This window comes from Lissotriton helveticus, chromosome 10, assembly GCF_964261635.1.
Source record: "Lissotriton helveticus chromosome 10, aLisHel1.1, whole genome shotgun sequence".
Classification (NCBI taxonomy): domain Eukaryota; kingdom Metazoa; phylum Chordata; class Amphibia; order Caudata; family Salamandridae; genus Lissotriton; species Lissotriton helveticus.
In genome coordinates this window covers 1,036,986,800-1,037,008,562 of record NC_136071.1, presented here as the reverse complement: position 1 = coordinate 1,037,008,562, position 21,763 = coordinate 1,036,986,800, and the positions used below count along the sequence as shown (strand labels likewise).

Sequence of the window (21,763 nt, the reverse complement as noted above, 5' to 3'; positions counted from 1 at the left end):
ATAAAACATTAGCCTACGCCGACGATGTTGCCAACTTCACGAAGGATGTTCGCCCTGTTCTACCAGCAGTTTAAGATGTAGCCAAGCAATTTGGTGTAGTCTCAGGTTATAGGGTTAACGTTGACAAAATCCAAGTCATACACTCAGATTTCTCAAAACCAAAATGGCTTCCAATAGCTTCAGTAGCAGCCTATTTGGGGGTGAAGATCACACAATCCATAGAGCAGATACCAGAAATCAATATGGTACCAATAATTAAAGAGGTGAATCAGACTTTGGAGAGATTGCACCTCTCACGCCATGGTCGCTCCAATGTCATAAAAATGTCAATATTTCCTATATTTTTATACCTATTTAGGACCATCCCTATCGAATTCCCAGCGCATTGTATTTCTAGTGCAGAAAGGGCTTGTACAAGATTCTTATGGGGCTATCATAAAGCCAGAAGGGCATCTAAATGGCTAACACTTCCTAGATCAAGAGGCATCTGGGGTCTACCTTCCTTAATGCTATATCATTGGGCCGCTGTTACAGCACATGGGACTATTATTATCTGGGGGAAAGGCAGTGGTGCCGGAATTCGCCAGACCTACAATCTTTGAGACTCTACTTGGGGCAGATGCTCGCAATTGATTAGTCAGAAACATTGAACCAAGTTTCTATAAGAAAATTACATTTAAAGTCATTCAATCTGTTTATTCTGTCTGGAAAAAAATTTGACGAAGGTCCGGCATATCAAATATCAATGCTCACACCCCTTTGCTGTTCTATGGTCTTTTGCCTTCGATTTTTCAGGACTCGATCACTATCAGCTTGGGCAATCTAGGAATTAATATATTCGTCGATTTCTTCTCCAAGGGCCAATTTGCTTATTTTTCTGACCTTCAAGACAAATATGGGCTCCCTACCAGGCATTTTTTTAAGTTCTTACAATTTAGGAGCTACTTGCTTAAGCTTGCAACATCAGGAGTAGACAAGTTTATGAAAATTCCTTTGGTGGAAATCATAGAGAAAAGATCTAGGATTGAGCTAATATATCAAACACTTATCTCTGACCTGCCCGATGACCTAATTATTCAAAATGACAGGTGGGATAGGAATTTTGGACAAAAGGGTACTGATTTGGCAGCTTCTTTGGAGCTGGCCAACCAGACTTTAATAACTGACAGTTTGAGGACCAAACATTACATGTCAGGTTTTGATTTATATTATACCCCCGGGAAAATCTCGAAATGGTCTAGTAACCGTGGGAATTCGTGCAGCAGATGTGGTACCTTGACTGCTGACCCAATCCATATGTTTTTTTCCTGCTCCAAACTGGCCAAATATATTCAAGATATTGAATCTTTTCTTGTCTAGATTACTGGTAAACCTTTGATGCTAACACCCACCTTAGTGATCTTGGGGGGCGACCAGACGCAAAATCTGGCAGTGCGGAGCAAAGCTGAAGAAGGCTTTTTGTTCATTGCTATGTCTATTTTTAGAGCGGGTATTACCTCCCAATTGATCAGTCCTGACTCCCCCACATTTATAAATTGGAGGGCCCGGCTGCTGGCTATATATAACATGGAATTAGCAGTGTATAGACTGAAAGGACGTAGAAGACGTGAAATGGGTCGGAAAATCTGGGCCCCGATGACGGATTGGATAGGATGAATCTTGCTTCTTTTCTCCTTTTTGTTTTAATAATTTTTTTTTTTAAATGTTGTTTTCTTTCTTTATGATATTTTGAGTTAGCCCTTCCTTTATACTCCCCGCTTCATTCTTTGCTTCTTCTTCTTGGTGTTAAATTTGTTGATAACTTAAAACTGTGTTTTGCCATAACTTCTGTATGTAAGAGGCATTTAAGAAACTTTTATTAATAAAGAAAAATGCACAGAGATAAAATCAAAGCGTCAACATAGAAGCAGAAAGACACTTACCCATTTCGTGGCTGATTCAAACAAACTGAAACAAGAAAACCTGGATAAATTGCGGCTTCCCTACTTGAAATGATTGATCTTAGGCAAATATTTTATTTCACAAATACTCCTTTCCCATAATTAACGCGTATGAAAGCACTTTCAAATATGTGAGCTCAGAATAACAGTTGTACAAATATCTAATGTGTCTGATTAAATAGACAATAGTGTTGGTCTATACTCATCTGGGCCACAAACAGGATTTACATGATAACTATGTTGCATTCTTAGTACACTAATGGATAACGTTTAAAAACTATCACTTTTAATAAGTACTTCTCAGTGCAGTGCTATAATGTTTTGTATTAATGACAAAGCTTCAACATGTCAAATAAATGCATTCTTTTCAATTTTGAAGAGTTTATCTTATTTTATGTGAAGTTTGTTATATGATTTACATAGCACATATGTTCAGGGCTTGGCTCGTGCATGAGCCCTAAGAGCCAAGCCAGACCATTGGGTCGGCTCTCCCTGTTAAGTTCTTTGCGTGCCCACCTCTAGGTGGCAGGCTACTTAGTTGGATGCATGTGCACTCTTGTGCAGTGCTGGGGATTACTGATTAGCCTGATCGCTTTAGGGTTCAATGATTTAACCTCTTTGCATTTCTCTGGCCAGCTACAAGCAATGCGTTTCCTTAAGTCCACTCTCTCTGTGGTCCGGGGTGGGTCATACACGAGCTCACTCTCTCTTGTACAATATTTGTATAGGGGTGGCAGGACTCTGCAGTACAGTATCTAGGAAGCATGCTTTCCTTCGTGTTTTAAAGCTTGTCAAGGGGATGTGATGCATTTTGGTAGGAAGAGTACTTAACTTGTTCTGATTCATGTTTTCTGTTCTCTGTGTGCTTCTTTTCTTCTTAGCTTTGGGTGCCTTGTGCTCTGTGCCTGCAGTTCTGCATTTTTAATTGGAAATTAAACAGATGCAGCAAAATGGGGAAAGCACAGAGCCAGTGTGAGTGACAGTCTTGCAGTGGACACAGGAGAACTGGACATCTCTGGGGCCATGTTTGGTATAGCGGTGAGAGCTCTGCTGTCACTGACTTTACTGAAAGTTTTGTAAACTGAGGGGTAGCAGTGGTGCACAGCGGATTTTCCATAGCTGTGTAACCCGACAACTTTGCCCCCCACCCACACCCTCAGAAGTTACTATGAGCAGTGTAGCAGGCGATTAATGTCACAGCATCTCTCATTACTGACAGAGATCTGTATCACAATGGATTACTCTGCATCCCTATGGGTTATCAGTATTGTGCTTCACGCACCTCACAAGACCGTGAGGCGCTTTCATGTGGATGGGTAAGGTTTGTGTATGCAGGGATATAAAAATATAAACATTTCTTTCTCACATTAAAACTCTATAAAACGGAGGGATAAATTGCTGTTTTAGAACCATGAAGCGCTCCATAACCTAGGGACTAGGCCAGCATACCTATCAGAGCACGAAATAGCCCATAGGATAAATCTGCTTTCTCATGGGTTGGTAAGTGTAGTGTAAACTGAGGGGTAGCTGCTGTCTCAGAAAGAAACAAGAGCTCTATAATCTAAAGGCTAAGAGAAAGAGATCAATCATAACTATTCATTCACATACCAGCTCCCTTGCACATATATATTTTCTTCCTCTGTCTCCTCACTTCATGTCTGTTTACCTCCTTCAGTCTGCCTCATTGGCAGCTCTCCTGCACACGCACCAGCTATGTGTCCTGCTCCCCGGCACCTTCACTCATTCAGTCTCACACCACTTCAGTACATCCCCCCTTTCTTGATGTAGATTCAAGCCACATAGCCAGAGTTAATCACTGACTATCCAGAGACAGTAGCAGACACATCCAGAATCTCCTGATTCAAAGTGGCATCTAATTGGAAGAACCAATAACCAAACAGAACTGGATGATGGTTACTGCCTGTCCATATTTCAGAATGTTTTTTAGTGTTTGAAGTTTGGTAGGGTTTAGATGAAGTCTGGATTTTAAATGCACCTTTGTTTAATGAAGTTTGGGTTCCAGAATGCCTCGTCGTTTTAGGGCTGGTTGTGGTATCTCCCACCTTTGTTTTCCCCCCCGGCGGCTCCGCGTGTAATGGAGCTGCTCGCGGTGACATCACTTAGAATGTCACCGTGACCAGCATTCCAAGGCGAGTGCCGGGGCGACGGGGTGAAGAGGACCCTGGAGAGAGGTTGTGGCTGAGGTCGTCAGTTTACCACGTATCCTAATAAACCACTGAAGGCTATGCGAACGAAGCGTCTGGTGTATTATTGGCCACTTTCACACTGGCGACGAGGACTGGTTCAATCCTGCGACCTCAACACGCAAGGGTAAACGAAAGGTGACAGAAGAAGGAAGGAAGTACTTTTAGTCCTTGAAGCGGATGGAGGTGCGGAAAATATAACGTAAATAGAGGCGACAGCGAAATCGAGGGAAGAAGTGTCGATCCAAGGCAGTCTCTAGTGTGACAAGCATTGCGAGAGTAAGCGGCTGCTGGTCGGAGGAAGGAGAGTTCCTGTCGGCATCACAACCAGAAGTAAGGTATGCCTGCCAGCTGACCTTGGTGCGCTGTGTCAACACCCGCGATCCATGAATGTGTTGAGCTGAACCCGCGGCGGGAGTCGGCGCAGTGTGTGAGGTGATTGTCGCTGCCGGCGTCTGCGAGCAGAGAAGTGAAGCGGCGGCTACATCGTGTGCATACCGGCATCTGACAGCCAGCTGACAAAGTAAGGCGCGCGGCTCCTACTTTCATGAGGCAATCCTGAGGTGAGCGGAAGCGTAGGGAGTGGGCTGCTTTAACCCAGGCCCCACTCGTTTGCTGCGTAGCGCCAGGAAGGGAGCAAGAGGTGCGTTATATGACCCGTGACGTCAGTGGTGAACTAAAGTACGAGGGTGTAGCAGCAAGGCGTAATCTCTGACAGGCCAACCTCGCGCCCCCCATATATGATTGCATTACCTCCAGCAAGAAGCCGTCAGCGCGCCAGTGATCTCTTCAATTGGCAATCTTTGCATTCCTTGCAGTTGGTGAAGTGACGGGTGGCATAAGCAGCGCACCACCTCCTGTTCTTTCACACTTTCATGAACCAAGACTTCTGAAACTTCCCCACGCTGCGTTTGACATTGACGCCACCTCTTCGTGTACTGTGCAACACTGGAAATTGTGTGGAACTTGCCTCATCAGCCTGTGGCATTCTGAACTGTGGAGTAGTAGCAGTGTAAGACGCCTTTGCGGAATTAATTAAAGTAACTGGGGCCTTTCACTGTGTGTTCTGGATTCCCCTGTGCTATTCTAGGGAAGGCATTCCCCAGATTGTGACTTATATCCCCTTGGACTGGCATGCTCGCCACCGTTCACACTAACGTCATAAAGGGAAAATATGTGGGGTAGGATTAACTGTACCTTACTTTTCCAGCAGGTTGAGAATAGCATCGGGCCCCACTCTGTACAATAGTGGCTAACTTGTTACCTTGTGTTTTGCATTACAGTTTACTTAGCGCTCTGTGACATTGTACCCCGCACTGTCCCTCACCCATCCTTTCAGCATAACAATACTCCTGTGGTTTGGGATTCTTAGTAAATGTAGCGCTCCTTACGCTAAACCATGCAGAGTGTGACTCCTCCGCCTTTCTTCCTGACTAACCCAGGGGAACCGAGTATTCAATGGAAAAAGTGGAAGAAAGTATTTTTGAATTATGCCACTGTGTGCGGGTCGAACCTTGGACTTGAGAGGAAGGTAGCGTTATTGGCATACTACTTAGGGGCAGAGGGGGAAGAAGTTCTAGATCACCTCCCAGACTTAGGGACGCAGGAAGCAAGGGGCCTCAATGAGCTAGAAGTAAGTCTTAAAAAATTGGATTTACATTACCTTCCCAAGACAAGCACCATAATGGAGAGGTACCATTTTGGAAAGAGGGCACAGAAGGAGGGGGAATCTATTGAAGATTTTGTAACGGAGTTGAGGAAACTAGCTGCAACTTGTAAATTTGGTGGTGCAAGTGAGGAAAGGATCAGCGATCAGTTTGTATTAGCTTGCAGAATGGAACGTGTACGTGAGGAGCTATGGCTTAAGGATGATCCGCCCTTGATGGAGGTGTTGATCATAGCAAAACAGGTTGAGCACATGTTGCAGTGTGTCAAGGAAATAAAGCAGGACACTGGAGAAAAAGGGAAAGATGATAAGCCCGTGGTGAGTGAGGTGGTGACCGAATGTGAGGCCGTGTCTGTGATCAAAGGGCAGAAAGTAACGGGTAGAGAGCAGAAAGAGAACAGAGTGAGTGGATCATTCAAGGGCAACTGCTACAGATGTGGCAAGCAGGGGCATCTAGCCAATGACAAAGAGTGTCCCGCCCTGAGGTTCACATGTAACAAGTGTGGGAAAAAAGGTCACTTTAAGCAATATTGCAAGAGTGGACAAGGGTTCAACAGACAGAGTAGAGACAGGACGAATATAGTCTGCGATGAAATTGTGGTGCAGGTCAGAGAAAGTCAGGTCAAATGCCAAAATGACACCGTGTGTGAAGAAATTGTAGTGCAGGTTGAGGTCAACAGCCCCAAAGACACCATAAAAGTGGGAAACACTGAGTTAGAGGCGTTGTTCGATTCCTGCTCTAGAATAACAATTATTAATGCTAGGGAGTTCGCCTGTGTGTCCAAGGGAAAGATAATGCTGAGGAGAATGGATGTGAGACCAGGAGGATATGCTGGGCGCCCCATCTCCATGAAAGGGTACTTCTGGGGCAAAATAGAATACAAGAACAGGTCAACAGTGTCCAAGGTGTATGTGTCCACAGTCGGGGATAACATTTTGAGGTGGCAAGCTGGGGGTATATCTCAATCCCAATAGCAACCCCCAGATTTTGATACAGGAGATAATGCAACATAAAGAAGACGTAGTGTCTGAGTTCGAAGAAGTGTTCAGAGAAGAACTAGGATGTTTAAAGAACTACTGCCTCAAGATTAAGTTGAAGTAAAACGCTAAGCCAGTCGTGGCCAAGGTCAGGAAACTTCCAATTGCCATCCAAGAAGAGGTGAAATCTGAACTGGAGAAATTATGCAAGGCAGGGGTCATCGAACCAGTGAAAGCGACGGAATGGTTGGCACCTATTGTGGCCACTAAGAAAAAGGATGGGTCGGTCCGGCTCTGCATTGATCTGAGAGCGCTTAACAGAGAGGTCGTGGTTGATCGATTTCCTCTTCTGAACATCACCCAGATGATGAGCATGCTAGAAGGGGCTAAGGTGTTCTCCACCCTCGACCTCACCTCTGCATACTTTCGGATCAAACTGCATGAAGAGTCGCAAGAACTCACGGTGTTTGTGACACCCATGGGCGCGTACAAGTTCAAAAGGATGCCTTTTGGATTGGTCTCGGCGGCTGCCGTGTTTCAGAGGCTCATGGGGAACATTTTGAAAGGCATTCCTGGCGTCGTGTGTTATCAGGACGATGTGCTGATATTCGCAAAAGACCATGAAGAACATGATGAGACGTTGAGACGTGTGCTAGGAAGGTTCAGGTCGCAAGGTCTAACTCTGAAAAAAGAAATGTGCGTTTTTGGCTGCGCAGAATTAGACTTTTTGGGACACAAGGTGACAGCCGAAGGAATATGCCCTAAAGCCGAGCTCCAGAACACCATTGTAAGTTTGATGCCCCCCACAAGCAAGGATGAAATCAAGTCATTCACGGGAATGCTAGAGTTCTATGGGAAATTCATTCGGAACCTTGCGGGAAGGACGTTTGCCATCAGGTTGCTATTGAAGAAAGAGACGGAGTTCAACTGGAGTAAAGAGTGTCAGAGGGAGTTTGAAGATGTAAGGAGGGCACTGGCAGAAGCCCCCAGCTTGAAGTCCTACATACCCAACCGGGCAACAGTGGTCACCACCGATGCAAGCGCCAAAGGACTGGGAGCAGTCCTCACACAAATAGGCAGAGACGGTGAAGAAACTATTGCGTTCGCCTCTAGATCACTCCAGAAGTCCGAAAACAACTACTCAGTTATCGAAAAAGAGGCTTTGACAGTTTCCTGGGCATTAGGAAAATTCAGAGACTTCCTGTGGGGCACACAATTCACGCTGCGTACTGACCAGAAGCCGCTAGTTGAAGTCTTCAGCAAGAAGGGCCTAGATGCCATCTCCAGCAGGATCAGGCGGTGGGTGGTCAGTCTTCAAGAATATACCTTCTGCGTCGAGTATGTCCCGGGAACACGCAATTTTGCAGCAGACTGCTTGTCAAGACTCGTGAATGAGGAGGAAGTGAAGGAGGCGGATGTTGAAGCGGACGAACACCAGATGGAGAATGTCTGCGCTATCCAGAGGGCAATAGGAGAAGAAACATGGAAAAACGCTATGAAGGAAGATGAAATCTTGGAGGAGGTGTGCAACAGAATAAAGGGCAGGTGGAGGCAAGAAGACAAAAAGGAGGAGAATCTGCGGCCGTACTGGGTTGTCAAAGACGAGCTATCCATGGTCGATGAATGCCTGTTCAGGGGAACAAGACTAGTACCACCTGCGTCGGTGAGAGAAAGCCTAGTCGATATAGCCCATGAAGGCCACATGGGTATCACCAAGACGAAGCAAAGGCTGAGAGAGAACTATTGGTGGCCAAGCATGGACCTTGCAATTGAAAGGAAAATTAGGGACTGCATTCCGTGCAGCAACAGTGACAAAGTTTTGAAGCAAATGACACCGCCAATGGTATGTAGGCCACCACCGTCAGGACCCTGGGAGGAATTGGCACTAGACATCGTGGGTCCATTGACAGGAGAAGTGCGCACACCGTACATTCTGGTGCTCATGGACATGTATTCTAGGTGGCCGGAGGTGAGACTAGTGAGCGAAGTCACGACGAAAGTTGTCATTGAGTTCATGCAAGAGTTAGTTGTCAGAGAAGGGCTACCCAGCAGCCTACTCACAGACAATGGGGTGCAATTGTGTTCCAAAGAGATGGAAGACTTCCTGGAGGGGAGAAGTATCTCTCACAAACGGTGTGCCCTGTATCACCCTGAGACCAACGGCATGATCGAACGTTTCAATAAAACCCTCAAGGAAAGCATCCAACTCGCAAAAGCCAGTGGTTTAAGCTGGAAGGAAGAGATGTGGAGGCGTGTGGAAGCATACAGGTTCACCCCGCACCAAACGACAGGAGTCACCCCCTTCGAGTTGCTCCGGGCAAGAGTACCTAACACCAAGCTATCCCCAGGATGGATGGGGTGGCACAAGGGATGGTCGGATCACTCAAAAGAAACAAAAAGCCTTGAGAAACAAGAAGGAGCCATGAGGGAAAGGAAAGAAAGGTACGACCGACTCAAATCTACGCGGGAGGCCGAGTTCAAAGTAGGAGATAACATCAAGATCAGGACACCTACTGGTAGAGCTAGTTGGTCAGGATACAGTGGTCCAACTAAGATCACAAAACTGTTCAAGAATGCTGTGAAGACTCAGGAAGGAAAAATATGGAACCTGGGGAGAGTAGTGAGGTTTCACCCACCCGGGAATGACTCCGATAGGGAAGGGGAGGAGAAAAGTGATGTGGGAGGAAGCAATCGTCCTAATGCTAGGAAGCCGTTACCGGTCCCACACCCAGTTGGTAGGTCTAGCAGGAGAGTGACCAGACCCCCCAGACATTTGGATCAATATGTCATGATGTGATTTTCTGTATGCTACATTTAGGCCAATATGTTATGATGTGATTTTCTGTATGTTTTTGTTCTTCTGTTTATTCCCATTTTTCATTCCGCAGGGGAGGGGGATGTGTGGTATCTCCCACCTTTGTTTTCCCCCCCGGCGGCTCCGCGTGTAATGGAGCTGCTCGCGGTGACATCACTTAGAATGTCACCGCGACCAGCATTCCAAGGCGAGCGCCGGGGCGACGGGGTAAAGAGGACCCTGGAGAGAGGCTGAGGCTGTGGCTGAGGTCGTCAGTTTACCACGTATCCTAATAAACCACTTAAGGCTATGCGAACGAAGCGTCTGGTGTATTATTGGCCGCTTTCACACTGGTTAGGCGTGGGAATCCAGAATGTTGCTTTGTAAGATGAGTTGTTTTGTAAGATGAGCTGCTGTGCATAAGGTGCACCAAAAGGTCTTCATTTACTATCCTTTAAAAGCTAATACAATTGAATATAGAATGAAAAATGTGTTAGGGAATGCACCAATTCTGACGTTTTTCTTCCCAAGCACTGTATGGGCGCTGGTCTGATAACATTTGACAGAGCTGCTTGGGTTCCAAGCCCGGGCCTGCATGAGAAGTCCTGACTGGGTCCGGAGAGTGGGGGGGCCTCCTCCATGTATTTTGCGGGGTAGGGGGGGGGGTCACGTTTTGTTACGCCACTGGCCTTGTGAAATACAGAGATTAGAGCTTTCAACAACTCACTTGTCAGAATTGCAACAGATGGCCCTGGAGGAGACAGATTGCTCCAGCTTCCCTCTGTGACTCGACAGCAAAAAGAATCCCCTCATTCATTAGGAAAGACATTATTACAACTTTACAAGCTTATCAGTAGAATTTGGATTGCAAATGTGTGGGCACCATTGAGTTTGACACATTCCTTGCTCTCATTAGCATGTCTAAATGTATAATATGAAACAATGACCAACCTGCTCCCAGTCGGAAGTCTGTTCTTCATGTACATTAGTAGAATTGTGCTTATTACTCTGCCTTGGTGAAGCTTGATTATTTGGCAGGACGAGATGCCTCCGTTTCCTCCTGGAACTGTGCACATGCCCGTTTTCTTCACAGCTGCTTCCACTTTTCAGCTTTCTTAGAAGTTCTTCTATTTCTAGAAATGTACCAAACACAGGTGATGTGTGACATTTTTACCATTAAAATGTATGAGTCATTAATATTTTAACAATCTTATTATCTAACACTTACAGAATATTTTCTTATTAATGTGTGCTAGCTGCAGCTTTAGGGTTTTTTCCACAATTGTTTTCACTGTTTTAATGTAGCAGCAGCAAGCACACTTGAAGAATTAGATGTGGGCTGCTTCTAGTTCATCCCACGTGTAATAACTAGCATGAGAAGTAGTTCTTGAATATTCTGCGTTGGACGGAAAAGTCATCTGCATGTTTGGAGACGTATACCCCTATCTTGAGTGCCAAACTATACTGTTGTCTGGATACCTAATAATGATTTATTGTCATAGGTAAACACGAATCATGCATATGCGCCATGACATAGGCCTCTTTAAGACTGCAGACTTGTTGGACCGGGACAGGCCCCCAATGTACTACCCTCATAGTGGTGCAAGACTGCCACCTTCGCTAGGAGTTACCCAGCCCAAGCGCAGTGGAGGCAGCATACCTTGTAGTGATCAGTAATAGTGAACAGTTCCTTTTTACCCTATGTCAGTGGAGTGAGGCCTACAGGCTCACTCACCTTTCAAAATGTTCTGCTGTGTGCTTAACTCACCGTTGGCGTACATAAGGTAGATGTGGAGTGCTGCACAGTGCAGGAGTAGCGCCAGATGTATTTGTGCCTGAGAAGGGTAGAGTACAGGGATAGAACAGTACTGTGCAGTATATGTGTGATTAGTGCATGTACTGGAAGTATGTATGCCTGCGAGGAATACATTACATGAGATATGTTGTGGTCTGCAGTGCGTGAGCAGTTGAACCATGTGCTGGGAAACTGTGTGCATGCGTGAAGTATAATACATGAAGACAGAAGTGTTGTGCAGCGTGCACATGGTGAGTTTGTGTGCCCGCAGAATGAGTGTTTGTAAAAAGCACACTGTTGTAAAATACAAAAAAGCTACAGCACTGAGCAGAGTGAGAGTGTGTGTGGAATGTATATGTGGCTGTAATGGCACAATGCATGGGTGTAACAGTACTGGAGAGTGCTGGAGTGCATGAATGCTGTGAAAGTACACTTGAGTGCCCATAGGATATAACGGGTTTTATATTTCGGTAGACAGGATATCTGTCACTGTTTTGACGGAGTAAGCTGTATTTTGAAAAAAGCGTGGCTTTGAGCTTAACAGCTCTAAAATTAAATGTATGATATTTAATCCTGCAAAAAGTAAAAACTACAAATGCAAGTTGCATGCCAGAAATGACCCAATAGAACAGGTTTCCAAGTTTGATTATTTAAGGCTAAGATTAACATCAAGCCTGGACTGGACCATGCAGGTACAAAAATCACGCTGCTCTTCACGTTACTATATCTCAAGCTTGTTAAAGATTTCAAGAAAAAAACACTTCAAAAAGAAGTGCCCCAGCTATAGAGATGTATACGTTTGAACGCACTGGGAGCCACCTTGTATGACTCCGAGAGTTGGGGACACGCCAATTGTGACATTCTAACTACAGCAGAAAATTGATTTATTATGTCTATCTTCGCTCTTCTAAAGAGTTCACCCCTGACCCCCTTGGAACTTGATATGGCACTCAGAAAAATCCCTCTGAAAGCTGAGAATGGCCCTTTGATATATTGGCGTAGACTTTGAACTTCGGCTGCTTTAGGAGCGTCACACGTACCCTTCAGGGATCTCCTGGCCTGGTACCAATAAAATAACATGGCTAACGCATGTTAGAACTGCATGAAGGAATGTGGGGTTGGAGAAGTTTTAGGTATATCCGGAGCAATCTATTTCCATCTCTACAATGGACATTAAATCAGCTTGTTGGTAAAAATCATTTGTGAAGTAGAAGTACTTTAACTACGGAGTTTACCAGTTTTGAATTGCTACCTGTGTATGAAAAGACAATCAAATAAATCACCCACCTCTGGTTCGGAAATTGTATTTACAATTCAGGTACCAATCTCTCCCCACTAGAGCCTTCTGTATTAAATGGGCTAAATTACAATCTATAGGAAATTGGTCTCAGGCTTGTAGGGGGCCTTCGGAGACCATACCCCATTTTCTATGCTTTTGCCCAGAGGAGAAAATGGATACTGCCCCTGTGCAGAAACCTAGGCAATAGAAGGCATCTGGAGAAATGTAGGATTTTAAGGACTGACAGCTCTAGGTTGTTGATATTTGCCTTTGGTGAGATAACTCATGGTTGCCTTGATCTGGCGTTCAAAGTGTATCCGAGCAAGTGAACAGGAACCGTCATGACATTTATGGGGGCGGGCCTAGATTAATCTTTTTACTTTGCATTGTAGACAATTTACCATGCACTTTAACTTTTTGTACTTACCCATGATTTGTGCTTGTATTTTAATCATTTGTATAACTGTGTTATAACCAAACTTCATTGGCACCATCTTGAATGGCTGGGGAATAGTCTAAATGAAAAACGTGCACTTTATTGCTTAGTGGTCCATCCCTATCAGTCCAAAAGAACTAACAATCTGGGTCTATTCGTGGCCTATGAGAAGAACTTGCAATTTATTTTATTATTTGCTCAGGGATGTGTATAGTCGACCTAGGGACTAGCTGGATGCTTCTAATGAACTAAATCTCAATCCCATAATACATTATTCTTTTCTGATGGGTGGCCCATTAGGTTTCAATGTCCAATGACATGCTGGTTTCACATGACTTATGCGTGGCCTTTGCAAAACCAGCAGGCCCTCTTGTACAGATGAATGGGGGTGGGAGGGTGATCTGCAAGATGCTTTGTATGCAATTACTTGGACCTAAGTATACGATGTCTGTATTTCTGAGATTTTTCATTTGTATGGCACTTATGTGTAATGACTTGCTGGTTTTATTATGTCTTTATCTGTACTTTTATGATCCTTGGTGATTAAAATAAAGTTACTATGATCATGATGACCAGTGTGCCCGGTGAGGAAGAGGGGAGATTTGGTGGGAGCGAGATTCCCTACCAAGAGGAGTTCCTGAGCAAGTTGTGAGGAGGCACACCAATAGGGTCATCGTCCAGGAACGGTCCAGTAACCCTAGTATGCCAGGAGAGGGCCGAAGTGATCTGAGCTGTGAAAGGAGCTCCGTGCAGAAAGTGCTAGACCTGCACTACCTCGTTGCAGTGACCCTGAATGCCAGTGGGGGCCACCGTTTAACTTATTAGGCCAGGTACATTGAGACTTGTGATCGCCTTTATCTATGACCCTGTATGCCAGGAGGGGCCACCGTGGTGAGGGTGATTGCACTGAAAGAGTCTGCACAAGACTGCAAGTACCGCTGCAACCCCTTATGGCAGAAGAGGCTGCTGGTACTACTGTGGCCAAGAGTGTTTGGGTTGTTGCCCGGACCAAATGATTGTGGCTGTGATTGGTGAGTCAAGCCCGAACACTGAGACCTGCCCCTGATCCCCGAAGGGTCGCAAGGATGCTGCCAGATACATCACTCCCTCGCTTGGGCTGCTGTTGTGAGCCAAAGGATCGATTTTCTTTCCCCCATGAAGGGAAGAGTGGTTTATCTCATGGTTAGAGAGAAAGAACCGCTCCGACCATTGAAATTAACTGACAGCGCTGCATGAAGGAGAGAGTCTGTGCCTGCTGGGTAATGCCACGCCTACCATGAACAGCCCAACTTCACCAAACAGGATCAGGACTTGAGAGAGCCCACGGAGAGGGTACTCGCTGTAAGGCTGATTGCTTTCATACTGCAGGAGTGGGAAAGACTGAATCTAGGCCTTTGCCGCTCCAAGAAACTCATTGATAATGGTGCTGTGGCACCATAGACACAATTCACTAATTACTAAAGGAGTCAAAGGGGAATTCTAGAACTTACTCCCTGGATGTGGCCAACAGTGAATAGGCAGGGAGGGGGGGCAGGGATTTGCCTGACAATGACTAACTTCAAGGGGATTGTGTTATTTCTCCTTAATGTCGTTATTCCTTTACATGTGTAGAGTTAGAAATAAAATACTTCTTTAACTTATAAAAGTAAGTATTTGACTGAACATTGATTTATTGTTCGTACGGTGTGCACTATGAGTTATGAGTTGTGTTCACTTGCCTGTATCTACACCCCCTCCCCTGAGGGAGCACTTGACTGCTCATCCAGAGCTACCACTAAAAGGCAAGTGCAGAAGAGGTACTCTGCCCAGTTACTAAGGAGCCTTTGTAGATCTGTCCCCGGGACATTGGGGTTAAAAGCCTTCAACCATAATGGTTGGGTCTGGTAGCCCTATGATCTTCGTGACCCACTGAATGTAGTTCTGACCTTATGAAAATAACTATTATGGCTGTTTTTTTTCTGCGAAGGGCTATGTTTGAGTGATTATTCAGTCGAGGGACCCTCTAACTCCAATTGGTTTAGCTATGTATTTTGCTTGTAACTGGATATGAAAAAACACAAACACAACATATTTAGACAGTTCTACGGATATGGTTTTGTTCACCAGAAAAAAAAAATTACAGTATAGAAATAGGAAATAAAATAATAATAGTTAACAAGAGTCAATTGAAAATTAGCTTTAACCTTAAACTGGTACGTTTCCCAGAAGTAGGAAATCTGATGACTGTGGGTTAGACATTTGCCCAGAAAATAAAAAAGATTTTCAAAAAGCAATCTTTAAGTGGAAGTTTAATTTAGGTCTGCAAAACATGCTTTTTCCAAAAGGAAGAACCTTGTCTAAACCTTTTGCCCATCAGTATTATTACAGTATATGGGAGAAAACTGCATGCAAAGGTTAAGTGTCAAGATACAGAAAAACATATGACTTTGTGGGTATTCCTAAACTCCTATATGACCCCTTCCTACTATGGAAATGGTCAGAGCAGTGGTGTAGCTATCATTGGTGCAGCAGGTGCAGTGGCACTAGAGCCCAGAGTCCTGGTAATTGCTGTTTTTTGCTGCCCAACAGCAGTCACAGGGGCAATTTCCCTTGCTTGCACCAGGGCCCATGGCATTCTTGCTATGCTAGTGGCTCATGGATGTATGACGTTACAACGCATACTTTTACCAAGCATATCTTTACAACGCGGTTTTTACATCGCAAACCTTTACAACGCATAGCGCTTAGAGGTGCTGGATAGTGGTAAGTATAATTTTCTATTCCAACTCCAGTCCCCGTGGACACTAGGGAAGGTGTTGGATAGAAAATTAAACTTATTCCCTATCCTAGAGCGCCCCCCAGCGCAATGCGTTGTAATGGTTTGCTTTGTAATGCCTGCGTTGTAATGGTAGTGCGTGGTAAAAGTTTCGTTGTAAACGTTGTTTACCGTGGCTCATATATGTGTTCCTGTCAAGGGGCAGGAGTAAATGTGCTTCCATCGTGGTAAAAGGCATGAACATCGCCAAAGTGAAAGGAGTACATTTGTTTCCAAGGTGAAAAGAGAAACTGTAACATGTCTGCAGACAGGGAAGAGTTGCGAACGTCCCAAAATGTATAGGAAGTGAAAAGTATGGACTTTTTCACTGGCAAAAACTTTTTGTTGTTGTGGACAAAACGTGCTGTTGCTCAGGGTCCATGGCACTGCACCATATATAACATAGCAATGTGTACAAGTATACACTACTGGAGTGCCTCCACTACGTCAATCAAAATACATCAGAAATGTTTTCGAGGATTATGTCTGAAAAGATGGATCTGTCAGAACTGTACAGGCATAACTTTTGTGATTTCCTAAAATGAACAACATTACTCCCACAGACATGAAATATCTGCAGGTGCACTATTGTTTGTGATTTAGGCCCTAAGGCTTTTGCTGATTTCATTATATATCTGCATTGTTGTGTGAATCGGTCCCATAATACATAAACTTGGGATTGGGAACGTCTTTTAATAAACAATAATTGAACAAGTAGAGTGAAACAAGTTTAAGCATTGGAATATGGTTATGCAGAGATACACAACCATGCTAACATGAACATATAGGTGAGGATAAACGTGGTTGCGCGCTTAACTTATCTTTATTTTACTTATGTATGCAAGAGAATGATTACACATTGTAAGAGCCGCGCTGAGGAACTGAGGCCATTTTTTTTTTTACTACTAATTCACAGTCTGTGCTTTTGTCCCTTTGTTTAACTTCGGGTTGGTACCTTGCAGCATGGTTATCGCTTAATCTTGCTGATCACGTGGCCAAGATTATCCTTTCATTCCTGGTCAATCCAACATATTTTAGCCCTACAGCTGACCTGCTGCTACACATTGATCTCTTTGTTTTGCAATTTCCTTAAGGTCTAGATAATGCATACTGTTTGCCAGGTAGGCGTTTTGGATAAGAGAATTGGCACAGAAATTACAAAAACGTACTCTCTCGTCCTACCTGTTGCATGAAGGTCGTTCGTCCGGTTTAAAATATGAAAAATGTATTCTGTAAAGAAATCCAGAGTAGGCAATTGTGATCTGCAGACGCTGACACCTTTGAGAGACCATGTCAAAATGGCCGCCGCCAACCGAGGCAGGTTGTTCTCATCGGCTCCAATAATGTCCTGTACGCCACATTCTTGCTCCAGGACGCGAATATCGACACACTAGAACAAAGAAGGAATGAATGCTATTAAAATGTCTACTCACGTGTGGATTGTACTTTAGAGGCGGCTCGAGAATTGCTACATTAACCAGGCCAACCAGTGCATGACTGCTTTTCATTGGCGACTGCTTAAAAATTTGCAACTATGTTTTATCTTGACATTTTCAGATATATTGCTAATGTTCGGAGCACAGAGACATGTGAAAGAAGATGTAGTCGTTTGTAGTATAAAGCTAAAAGTTTGTGAGTATTCTGTCGGACACCTTCCTGGCATCCTACAGGGTACGCGCACACTTTGGTGTTGCCGCTGGACTTGGCAGGAGGACACCCCTTATCAAGGGGGTGGGTTGTGATTCTTTCATTACTGCCTATTATGGTGACATTCTTTACTTTGGACTGCATTAGCTTCATCCTACTTAGGGCCAGATGTAGGTAAATTCAATTTAGCGAGTCCTTAATAGCGATTTTTACCGAATCGCTATTAAGGACTCGCTAAATTGAATGTAGGTAGGAATCACAAAAATATTTGCGATTCCTCAATTTTCCTTAATTGCGAATCGCAAATTGAGATTCACAATCAAGCAATGCCTTCCCATTCATTCCTATGGGCCAAGAGGCCCATTGGAATGAATAGGATTTGCGCCCGCAATTTGCGAGTAACCAAGAGGCACTCGCAAATTCCGGGGGCAATTTCAAGGGTGAAAGGGTTCCAAAAATACACCCTGTTGCACCCCTGAAATGTGCATGTGTGAACATGTGGCGCACATACATGCCCTAAGGGCATGAATGTGTGCCACATGGCACTTTTAAAAAAGCAAAAAAGTGCTTTTTTAATGGAAATTGCTAATTACCACCAACTTGAAGTTGGTGGTAATTAGTGATTCCTTAACGCTAAAGTTCACTTTCTTTTGTGCTACTTACATTGCATTTAAAAGAAATCGCAATTTGCGATTCGTTAATTCAATCGCAAAATAAGGAATCACAATTTTTGCGATTCCTTATTTTGCAAGTAAATTTAATCTTACCTACATTGCTCAAAGCCAAATTGCGCTTGCAAAGACTGAAATTCCGCGAATTTCGGCGTTTGTCGTCGATATTTGGCTTCCTACATCTGGCTCTTAGTGCCTCTACCACTCAGCAACTTACTCTCACAGCATTCACGCACATTTTGACTTATCCAATTAGACTTTTCATGTACCAGTGGGGCATTCTATACTCTGGACTGGTTCCACAGTTGTTACCAGCGTTTTTAGAAGCGTTCCTATTTTATTAATGTACGGCTCCTTATATTGACATCGCATCTTATGTGCTAGCAAACGTTGGTGCATATTTAAAAGAAATGATGCAGCAGGGGGCTGCAAGCAATACTGACCCGAGTGCTTGGTGCATCCATTTGATCTTCTTTAGAAGCAATCGTATAAAAATTAGTGCTAAAAGGGACGGGTGGCTCTCTTTCTTCGATTTACAAAGCTGCCCATTGTTGGTGTTCTGGCATTCCATTATAAATGAACCTTTGTTTTTCCTTTAGCTAATCAGGGAATTTTTCCTGGTGTATTTATAATCACTTTAAACCTTTGACAAAGTAAGCTATGTGAGGTTATTTTGACTTATATTGTGCAGCACACTGTCACTTTGTTTTGGAGCTCACTTTCTTGCCCTGTGTTCCCGCAGAGCTTTAATTGTTTTTTCTAATTACATTATAGCATCATAGGAAGGACATACCTAGCTGCTCTATTTGGTATATATGCCCAAGATAAGCTTCAACTCCAGCTCTTATACATGGGCGTTTTGAGTATTCTTAGTATTTTTCTTTAGGTTTCTTATTAGAAGTTTAGAAAGGTGGTACATCACTTTTTACACTGTATCCTATAAGGATGCTTAAATCACTTCACACATGTTTAAGGTTAGTGTTCTTTGACATGATTTACCTCAGTGTGTTGGCTAATTACTTTATAATGCCCATCCTTTCAAATCGAAGTGCATCTTTGTCACCATCCTGATGTAGACCCCACTGAAATTACCAGTAGGTAACTTTTGGACAGCTTTTTGGATCCAAGACTAACAGGGTGAAAATTTACATTTGAATCTTCCCCATTATGTGATCCCACAAACATAGGTAGCCATTTTATGTCTTTACTTGTATATGAGTTGTTTTTGCCTATTTTTAGTCTACTTGTTCACAACTCAGGAGCACTGCATCTTCACTATGCACCTATTCTAATGAGCTCTTTATCAAATGTGGTTGATGCTATTTTATGCTTGTCTGACATTATCATCACTTTAGACAGCATGTCTTATGAGTTTGTAATCTAACTCTCTTACAATTGATCATTTAGTTGCTGAAATAATTCTCGTAAGAACTACTGTAGAGAAACGTTAGATCTAGAAAGTGTAGGATACCCTGGTACTGAGGAATACAGGGTGGCCCTGTTGTTTTTAGGTTGAGGCTACCGTCGCACTGCGAAGCAGTGGGCGGAGCCGAAGATCTGATGACTTCTACAGTGGGGCTTTAACCCGCCTCTGTCTTCCATTGGCTAGCTCCGTAAATGGAGGCTAGCCATTGGAAGAGATGTGTGTCAATTACTCTTTTCCCAGGTTTGATGCGATCCGTGGGTGTTTCTGTCTCTTTTTCTAAGTCCCGCCCCTTTTCTCTCCGTCATTCGGAGGTGGGCGTTTACTTTTTTTTTTTTGCCGGCGCTTTGGGTTTCCATTTCCCCCGACCGCCGCCGGAAGAAGTTGCTGCACAGTTATCAGAAATACTTTAATGTGATCAAAGTATTTACCTATGAGCACGGGCACTTATGTAATTTTGCTTCCGCTGTGTCTTACACTTTAAAAGAACTGAAAGTGTGTTATTTTGCATGAACTTCCTGCTGCCGCGACATTTTTCAGCAAAACTTTTTTCATGGCATTCATTTGTAGCAAGCAAGGGGGAGAAAGTGAGTTGCCCTGAATCACAGGATTTTCAGCCTACGCCCAAGGTCCGAAGCCGGCAAATCTGGCCGTTAAGCCACATCCTATCTTCGTTCTGTAATGCCAGGCAGAGCAGAGAGCGAGAGAGGGGGCTTGTACCTGGCTTAGATGCTTGCTATGTTGGGCCGGTCAGTGTTTTAGGGTATAACTTACGGAGACACGTCCTTAGCCGTGGGCTGCATGCAGGATGCTGCTAAGCTACCAGCTCCTGTTTAACAGGCGCGCGCCCACGCACTAGACCGCTGTTGGTGGTCGGAGGCAGTGTACTAACTGAAATTAAGATTTTTTGCTTAAACATGTGTGGGTCTCTGTGTGTGTGTGGGTCTCTGTGTGTGTCTCTGTGTGTGTCTCTGTGTGTGTGTGGGTCTGTGTGGGTCTGTGTGTGTGTGTGGCTCTGTGTGTGTGTGGCTCTGTGTGTGTGTGGCTCTGTGTGCATAGCTTTTTTTGTAGGTGGCTCTATGTGTGGGTGGCTCTGTCTGTGTGAGGGTGGCTCTGTGTAGGTGGCTCTGTGTGTGTGGGTGGCTCTTTATGAATGATTGTGTGGGTGGCTCTCTATGTGTGTGGCTCTGTGTGGGTGTAAATGCAATAGGTCATGCATATGCGAGCGATTAAGCTATTGACATTGTAATGACAATGCCATTTATTTAACGATTAAGTTATTGGCAATGTAAATGACAATGCTATTTATTTATGATTTAAAAAAAAAAAATGTCATGAGCAATGCCAATAGCTCTACCTTTAATAATGCCGAGACCATTGCATTGTAAATGATTGTTTCATTTCAAATCCAGTCTGCTCTCAGGCAGAGCATAGTACATTTTCACCAAGTTGCTGTTCCTCTGTCTGATTTGTTTTGTTTTTGTTTTATTTCTAAAGACAGTGGTCCCTAGACAGTTCCAGATATGTAGCAAAGTAAATATAGACTACATAATCTATATATTCTTTGTGCAGCCGGACAAAATGTAATATTTGATACGTAAATTAGCAGTAAGTTTCTACACAGATTCAAGTGGGACACAACCTTCGTCCTACTACCACATTGAACAAAACAACATACAGGAATAAAAAGGTGTTCCGGCAAGGAAGAACGGTCTACGAGCCATACAACATTGCATGCTGATATAACAAGAGTACACTTTTGTGGCATATTATACAATTTCCCTTGTTGACAGATTCCAGAACAAAGATCAGCATAATTTTATAAAAAATATTGAGGGAAAAGGCCTATGTGAACCATTACTTCCTCCAGAGATCAGGCTTTAGGAATACAAATACACTGTGCTTAACCAGGTTGTTCTCAGCAAAGGTCAGGGGTGGAGAAGATACACATCAGTGAGAAACTGGTTAATCCAGATACAGTATTGGGAAAGCACTCTGAAAATTTGCTGGAAAACCTAGAGAAAATTGATTGCCCTAAACATTTAATCAAGTTGAAAGTAGGAAGTGTTTCAGTCAAATGTAAATTGAGGTGTTCATTGATGAGTGTTAGGAATGAGTTGAATAAGATATTTGATC

General features: G+C 43.9%; 1 protein-coding gene across 1 annotated transcript in view; it reads right to left on the bottom strand.

Annotated features, from left to right (window-relative positions):
- Window positions 1-21,763, bottom strand: part of SLC39A12 (solute carrier family 39 member 12) — a 402,419-nt gene that overhangs the window by 278,239 nt on the left and 102,417 nt on the right. The window contains exons 4-5 of the mRNA XM_078664420.1: window positions 17,069-17,276; window positions 10,534-10,715 (exon numbers count right to left, since the gene is read on the bottom strand). Of these exons, the coding sequence (XP_078520546.1) occupies window positions 10,534-10,715; window positions 17,069-17,276 (390 nt within the window). The remainder of the gene's footprint in view (window positions 1-10,533; window positions 10,716-17,068; window positions 17,277-21,763) is intronic.